The sequence below is a fragment of the Pongo pygmaeus genome, chromosome 10 (assembly GCF_028885625.2).
Source record: "Pongo pygmaeus isolate AG05252 chromosome 10, NHGRI_mPonPyg2-v2.0_pri, whole genome shotgun sequence".
Lineage (NCBI taxonomy): Eukaryota > Metazoa > Chordata > Mammalia > Primates > Hominidae > Pongo > Pongo pygmaeus.
In genome coordinates, this window is record NC_072383.2 from 118912445 (window position 1) to 118920887 (window position 8443).

Consider the following 8443-nt stretch of genomic DNA (forward strand, 5'->3'; position numbering starts at 1 on the left):
TTGGGAGGCCAAGGTGGGCGGATCACTTGAGGTCAGGAGGTGACCTGGGGTCACCCTGAGGTGGGAGGATAACTTGAGACCAGCCTGGCCAACACGGCGAAACCCCGTCTCTCCTAAAAATACAAAAATTACCTGGGCATGGTGACACATGTCTGTAATCCCAGTTACTCAGGAGGCTGAGGTGGGAGGATCACCTAAGCCTGGGAGATTGAGGCTGCAAGGAGAATCGCTTGAACCCAGAAAGTGGAGGGTGCAGTGAGCAGAGATGGCGCCACTGCACTCCAGCCCAGGAGACAGAGCGAGACTCCATCTCAAAAAAAAAAGAGTGCTCAATAATGTTGGAAAGCCAGCCTGTGACAAGTGCTGCATGACACAGTGAAGCATGTAAACAAAAGGGAGGAGCGTCTGAGGAGGAGGAAATTTAACCTGCAGTGTAAGACAGACTTATACTGGGTGTAGGAAGAACCTGAGAGCAGGAGGCCCATACCATTCCTCACACTTCAGGCACCTGAATGATGGAAGAGAAATGAATGAGGTACAGGGACGCCGTTTCCCCAGGGCCCTCACCACCGCATTGGTCCATGTGATTTGGGGCTATTTCAGTAACTGGGGAAAAGAATGACTGGCGCTAGAAACAGGTTGTGGCTAAGACAATGACAATAACAGCTAACATACACTGTGAGCTTACCATAGCCAGACAATGCATTACATTTACTCCAACCTATCAGGGAAGTACTACTGCTATCTCCATGTTCAAAGCAAAGAAACAGGCTCAGAGAGGTGAAGTAACTTGAAGCAGGTCACACAGCCTGGAAGTGGCACAGCCCATCTGAGCCCTTCATCACTGACTGCTGCACTAGAGGCCTGTGACTGGAAAGATTGGTATCACATGGCTGCCTTTTCTAACCAGAGGGCTCTGCTGGGAAAGTGACCAGAAAAACCTTTGAGGATGCCATAAAACTCATACATTGAAGCATTAACACACAAGAGAATCTCTGAGACGCTCACAAACAGCAAGTTTACAAGCTTGGGTATCTTACTAGGCATAAGTAGGTCAGAAGCAGCAAATGAGAAGCTGGGTGAAGTGGCAGAAATAGGAAGTGAAAGTGGACAGAAAGGGAGACCCAATCTATATGGCCAGGATTTTCTCTTTTTTTTGAGACAGAGTTTCGTTCTTGTCGCCCAGGCTGGAGTGCAATGGCTTAATCTCAGCTCACTGCAACCTCCGCCTCCCAGGTTCAAGCGATTCTCCTGCCTCAGCCTCCCAAAGTAGCTGGGATTACAGGTGCCCACCACAACGCCCAGCTAATTTTTTTGTATTTTTAGTTGAGACAGGGTTTCACCATGTTGGCCAGACTGGTCTTGAACTCCTGACCTCAGGTGATCCAACCTCCTTGGCCTCCTAAAGTGCTGGGATTACAGGTGTGAGCCACCGAGCCCAGCTATGGCCATGGTTTTCAAACTTTAGTAAACATAGGAATCACCTAAAGGACTTGTTAAAACACAAATGCTGGGTTCTGTGCCCAATCTTTTTTTTTTTTTTTTTTTTTTTTGACACAGGGTCTCACTCTGTCACCCAGGCTGGAAAGCAGTAGCACAATCATGGACCACTGCAGCCTCAACCTCCCGGGCTCAAGTGATCCTCCCACCTCTCAACCTCCCAAGTAGCTGGGGCTACAGCACCTCCAGGATTTCTGATTTGAGTTGCTCCAATGGAGCTGAGAATTTTTATCTCTAACAAGTTCCAAGATGATGCTGATGCTGCCTGTCCAGGGACCACACTTTGAGAGCCAGTGCTATACAGTAAAAACAAACATACCAAAAGAAATGAAAAAAAAAAAAAACAAAAAAAAAACCCTAGAATTTATTGAGTGAAGGCAAAATGGTCTTACTCTAATAAGTCATAGAGCTATCCCTTGGTTATGGTGCAGATCAGGATAATGAGATACGCTCAGCATTTCCCAAAATGTGTTCCCCAGACCCTGAACAGATTTTCAGCAAAAAAGAGGTTCAAAGAAAACACTGAATCCAAGGAAGCTTAATAAAGTGAAAACACCTTGTTGCGAATATTCCAAGAGGACATCAAAAACATGACCTCTAGGCTGGGCGTGGTGGCTGACACCTGTAATCCCAGCACTTTGGGAGGCCAAGACGGGCGGATAACCTGAGATTAGGTGTTCAAGACCAGACTGGCCAACATGGTGAAACCCCATCTCTACTAAAAATACAAATATTAGCTGGGCGTGCTGGCAGGTGCCTGTAACCCCAGCTACTTGGGAGGCTGAGGCAGGAGAATCACTTGAACCTGGGAGGCGGAGGTTGCAGTGAGCCGAGGTCGCACCACAGCACTCCAGCCTGGGTGACAGAGGGAGACTCTGTCTCACAAAAAAAAAAAACAAAAAAAAAAAACCTCTCCCAACTTATTTGATCTTGGAATCCTTTATTGGCCAATCACCTACTACCATGTTGCTGACTTCCATGGAACGCAGATTGGGAAAAATGATATCCCAAGTCATAAAAAAAATGTTTTGGCCGGGAGCGGTGGCTCACACCTGTAATCCCAGCACTTTGGGCAGATCACAAGGTCAGGAGATCAAGACCATCCTGGCTAACACGGTGAAACCCTGTCTCTACTAAAAATACAAAAAATTAGACAGACATGGTGGCAGGCACCTGCAGTCCCAGCTACTCCGGTGGCTGAGGCAGAAGAATGGTATGAACCCAGGAGGCGGAGCTTGCAGTGAGCTGAGATCACACCACTGCACTCCAGCCTGGGCAACACCCCGAGACTCTGTCTCAAAAAAAAAAAAAAAAAAAAAGTTTTTGTACTCCGTATACTACTTGAGAAAGGTTTTAGCTATCTTTTTTAACTATTTCCAATCAAAATGGTTAAAAGTGTAAATAGCTTTCACACCTGAATGAATAAACTCTCCACTAACCCAAAAGTTTTAACTGTTGCAACTCACACTATAGCAAGGAAATAAAGTAAAGGCAGAAGCTGTGCAGGGAGGGGGGATGAAGGCCATGGTTCCTTTTTTATTTGAGACGGAGTCTTGCTCTGTCGCCCAGGCTGGAGTGCAATAGCATGATCTCAGCTCACTGCAACCTCCACTGCCTCCCAGGTTGAAGCGATTCTCCTGCCTCAGCCTCCTGAGTAGCTAGGATTACAGGCGCGCATCACCACGCCCAGCTAATTTTTGTGTTTTCAGTACAGACAGGGTTTCACCATGTTGGTCAGGCTGGTCTCGAACTCCTGACCTCGTGATCCACCTGCCTCAGCCTCCCAAACTGTTGGGATTACAGGCGTGAGCCACCACACCCGGGCTTTTTTTTTGAGACGGAGTCTCGCTCTGTTGCCCAGGCTGGAGTGCAGTGGCATGATCTCGGCTCACTGCAACCTCCACCTCCCAGGTTCAAGCAATTCTCCTGCCTCAGCCTCCCAATTAGCTGGGATTACAGGTGCACACCACCACAACTGGCTAATTTTTGTACTTTTTTTTTAATAGAGACGGGGTTTCACCATGTTGGCCAGGATGGTCTCAAACTCCTGACCTTGTGATCTGCCGGCCTCAGCCTCCCAAAGTGCTGGGATTACAGGCGTGAGCCACCGCGCCTGGCCAAGGCCATGGTTCTAAAGAAAGGCAATTTCAGCTGGGCCCAGTGGCTCGTGCCTGTAACCCTGGCATTTTGAGAGGCCAAGGCAGGCGGATCACTTGAGGTCAGGAGTTCAGGACCAGCCTGGCCAACATGGTGAAACCCCATCTCTACAAAAAAAACGAAAATTAGCTGGGTGTGGTGGCGCACACCTGTAATCCCAGCTACTGGGGAGGCTGAGGCATGAGAATCGCCTGAACCAGTGAGGCAGAGGTTGTAGTGAGCCGAGAGCATGCCACTGCACTCCAGCCTGGGCAACATCGTGAGACTCTGTCTCAAAAAGAAGAAAAAAAAAAAAACCACAATTTATTTTTGATATGGAACATTGTCATTTGAGGCCAGCCATATCAATGTTCCTGATATGGAACACTGTCATTCGAGAAACCCCATCTCTACTAAAAATACACAAATTAGCCAGGCATGGTGTGGGCACCTGTAATCCCAGCTACTCGGGAGGCTGAGGGCAGGAAAATCGCTTGAACCCAGGAGGTGGAGGTTGCAGTGAGCTGAGATCATGCCATTGCACTTCAGCCAGGGCAACAGTGAGAGACTCTGTCTCAAAAAAAAAAAAAAGAAAGAAAAACAATGAATATTGTCCAGGGTATGTGGCTGAAAAATAAATACCTTTTCCAGCAACACACTTCCCAAGTTCACTGAGGATTTCTCTCCGTTCCTTTACACTGGCTGTTGTCACCTTCCCTGCAAAACGCTTTAGTGTCTCGGAAACCTGTGAATGCCAAACAACAGAGAAAAATTCACTAGTCAGACTATAAAACAATGAGTGTGTGTGTTGAGGGGTGGGTGTAGAATTTGGGGATGTCTCTAACCTGGGGTTTCTCAACCTCCCCACTGGTGACAATTTGGGCCGGGTAATTCTGGTTGTGGGGGCCGTGTTTTTAGCAGCATTCCAGGTCTCTACCCACTCGATGTCAGTAGCAGCCCACCTCCCCCACCCGCCCCAGTTGTGACATTGTCAAATGTCTCCTGGGAGGCAAAATCACTCCCACTTGAGATGTACTGCTTTAATTCAACTAGTCGACAAATCAATATACCTTATTTCAACTCGGGCAATAAGAAGAAAGGCAAAGACCTCTGAAAAGAAAATATCCCTTCAGAACTACCCAAAATCTAGCAAGGGCCTAGTACGTGCCAAGTATGTTCCCTTTACATTATCTCACTTTAACCTCCCCATAAAGGGAATGTCAGCATCCTGGCAACTCACTGGCAGAGGATAAGCACACTGGCTAAAAGGGGAAAGGTTAGGAGATTGGATCCCAGCTCTGCCTTTTACTAGCTGTGGAAACTTAGTCAAATAATGTCACTCGCCCAATCTTCAGTTTTTTCATCTACAAGATGCGGACAATAGCAGCTACCTCATATGACTGTTATGGGGTTTAAATGAGATTGCGTATAAGGGGCGTCTACTCTCATCCCAAGCAAAAAGTTGGCTACTACTACCAATAAACCTGCAAGGGAGGCATCAGTATCCCCGTTTTATAGGCGATGAAGAAACCATCTCCAAATGAGAAAGAAACCATCTCCAAAAGAGGAAGTCACTGCTCAGAGTGGAGTCGAGAGCCACAGCACCTGCGTTTTTGAAACTAACTTTGAAACCAAACAGGTCTATAAACTGATGCTAACAAATTTTTAGCTTTCAACAGCTATCGAGTTACCACAGCTGCAGTCCCCTGCATAGGGACATAAGCATAAGACCCAGTGAGGGGGGGCAGTTTGCAAACATCCCTGAAAACCTGCTCTTGAGCAATATTCTACAAGCTACCAAGTGGACAGGTTGTGGATTCATAAGCCGTAGAGCAGGGCATGATAAGGCTCATGTAACTTAACACAGTGGGGTCATCATCTTTTTCTTTTGAGGGTATTTCACAGGCAGGCTTTATCAGTAGCATAAGAGTCAAGCGTACACACAGAAATAAAATAATGCTGAGTTTTTCGTGCTTAAATCCCTGCCATAATTCTATTGGCAATGAATAAAACAAACTGATTTCCAAAACTGTCTTCTACATAAATGATGTAGTTTTAACTTTAAAATGTCTTTTGTTTTTATAGTCATAAATGCATACAGTGTCAAAACCAAAGAGTTCTGAGAAGTCTGCCATAAAAACCAGTCCCTTGCCCTCACTCTCCATGGGCAACCCTTAGGTTGATCTGGTGGATATTTGGGTAGTTACCTCCATATATCTAAGTATCTCTAAATATGGAGGTAACTTGCATGTGCTTCTTGATTTTTCAGTTTTGCTACCTTTCCACCACAGCTCCCTTTCCTGCTCTGACCCCATCACACACCCTCCCCATTTCCCCAGTGGAAGTCCCCAGTTTCATATACAGGCTAGGTCAGTAGTCAGTGATTACATTATATGTAAAGGGCATTCAACATCCATTTAATAAACTCTGATTCTTCCCAGCTTTTTTATGCCCCTGGTGTTAATAATTACCCTTTCCCACCTCACTTCAGTTTGACTTGTTTTATCTGTTCTTATAAATAATTAAACCCCAAACTTTTTGCCATTTGTCTAAATCTCAGTACATTTGGGGAGATCAGGTATTCCATCAAATTCCACTTTCCTAAGGAAATCTCTCCCAGAGTTTTCTGACCTGCCCCAATTAGGCATGTGATCCTCTACAGCTGGGGCACAGTTTATCACACTGAACATGTACTTTCTTGTGTTTGGGTGAAGCACATCCTCCATTTTGTAAACTCCTTGCAAGTATGAAAATGTTCTGGCCAAATACAGAATTCTAGGTTGAAATCATTTTCCTTTAGAATACTGAAGACAAGGCGGGGCGCGGTGGCTCACGCCTGTAATCCCAGCACTTTGGGAGGCCAAGGCGGGCGGATCACAAGGTCAGGAGATAGAGACCATCCTGGCCAACATGGTGAAACCCCATCTCTACTAAAAATACAAAAAAAATTAGCTGGGCATGGTGGCGGATGCCTGTAATCCCAGCACTTTGGGAGGCCAAGGCAGAAGGATCACCTGAGGTCAGGAGTTCGAGACCAGCCTGGCCAACATGGAGAAACCCCACCTCTACTGAAAATACAAAAATTATAAAATACAGAAATATTCTCCTGCACCACCCAATACAGTAGCCACTGGCTACATGTGGCTAACTGTGCACTGAAATGTGGCTGGTACAAGTGAAGAACTACATTTTTTTTTTTTGAGACAGAGTCCCACTCTTGTTGCTCAGGCTGGAGCGCAGTGGCGCGATCTCGGCTCACTGCAACCTCTGCCTCCCAGGTTCAAGCGATTCTCATGCCTCAGCCTCCTGAGTAGCTGAAATTACAGACATGCCACCATACCCGGTTAATTTTTTGCATTTTCAGTAGAGACGGGGTTTTGCCATGTTGGTCAGGCTAGTCTCAAACTCCTGACACCTCAAGTGATCCACCTGCCTTGGCCTCCCAAAGTGCTGGGATCACAGGGTGAGCCACCACGCCCAGCCAAACAACGAATTTTTTTATTTAATTTAACAAACTTAAGTAGCCATGTGGCTGCCATACCGGACATTGCAGCTCTAGAGAAGATTTTTCCCTCGAGTATCAATGTTAAACATTCAGTATGTATTCCCCTAACCCTCTCATACTAAGCTTTTCTTTCTAGGATTCAGTACAACATAACTTGAACATCAGCCACCTGCATAGGAGTCTCAATAAATGTCTTTTTGAATGCTTAAGTGGTCATTTTCTGGGCATACACATAAAAATCAATCCCATCACCCTGGAGACCCTAAATCAGCCCAGCTGTCCTTTAGACACCTGTTTTTCCCCTGCCTCATGACAATGTCTTTTCACCTTAAAACATTAACAACTGGGTGGAGGAAAAGGTTTTCCCAGGTCCTTCCTGAACTACAAGGTACCCACAGGTAACACTCAAGGGTGACAAGACTCTTCCTGGACAGGACAGTTCGTTTCACTAACCCTGGATCTGATAACAACCAACATATATCAAGCCGTATTTTATCTCACTGAACCTTCACAACAACCTTTTATGGTAAGTATTGTTTTAACCTCATTTTATAGATGAAAAGGCAGACTTGGCGGGGTTAAGTCACTTGTTTGGCATGTCACAGAAATCGACTAGCAGGAACTCAAGCCCAGATCTGTGTGAATCCAAAGACTACACTCAAAAGTCCCTGCTCATAGTAGCTGCTCAAAGAACATTTGCTGAATACAAAGTTTAAGGAAGACTTGGCGTTGCCCCAGGGCTCACAGCCGGAGGGCTTTGGAGGAAAGAAGTAGAGGCTCGGTAAAGTGAACTTTTGCAACTCTGGGGTCGGGCAAAGGCCCCGCCGAGCTCCAGCTGCCGAAGTCGAGGCGGGAGCCCCGGACTCCTCGAGCCCGCGGTCTGCCTGCGCCGCCCGGGCCGGGCCAAGCCCGCAGCCGTGAGAGTCCAGCCTGAGACGGCCCCGAGACTACGCCCTCCACAGCCACCACCCCCAGCGCCCCTAAGCCGAGGAGCGAGAGGGGCCCCGCCCGACGGCCACCGTCTGCACCCATTCCCTCGCCGCGTTGGCCCCGCAGCCGCCCGCCTCACCTGCGTGTCCGCCGCCATCCTGCCGGGGCTGACTCCGGAACCGCTTCCGGAGCGCTTCCGGGTCACAGCGTGGCCCACGCGGCAGGGCGAGGCCGGGAGCCAGCTGGGGCAGGGCCCCGGGCTTGGCGCCCCCGGGCGGGACGGCGGCCGCTGCAGCCGGGGCAGCCGGATCACGGGCTTAAAGTTGGCCCGCGCCCGAGCCACAAGGCCTCCTCCCCAGGGCCCACTCTTCA

General features: G+C 47.9%; 1 protein-coding gene across 1 annotated transcript in view; it reads right to left on the reverse strand.

Moving 5' to 3' along the window:
- GCN1 (GCN1 activator of EIF2AK4) overlaps positions 1–8335 on the reverse strand; it is a 67137-nt gene extending 58802 nt beyond the window's left edge. Inside the window, exons 1-2 of the mRNA XM_054442452.2 lie at positions 8211–8335; positions 4279–4381 (exon numbers count right to left, since the gene is read on the reverse strand). Coding sequence (XP_054298427.1) covers positions 4279–4381; positions 8211–8228 — 121 coding nt within the window. The 5' untranslated portion in view covers positions 8229–8335. The remainder of the gene's footprint in view (positions 1–4278; positions 4382–8210) is intronic.
- Positions 8336–8443: the final 108 nt, after the last annotated feature.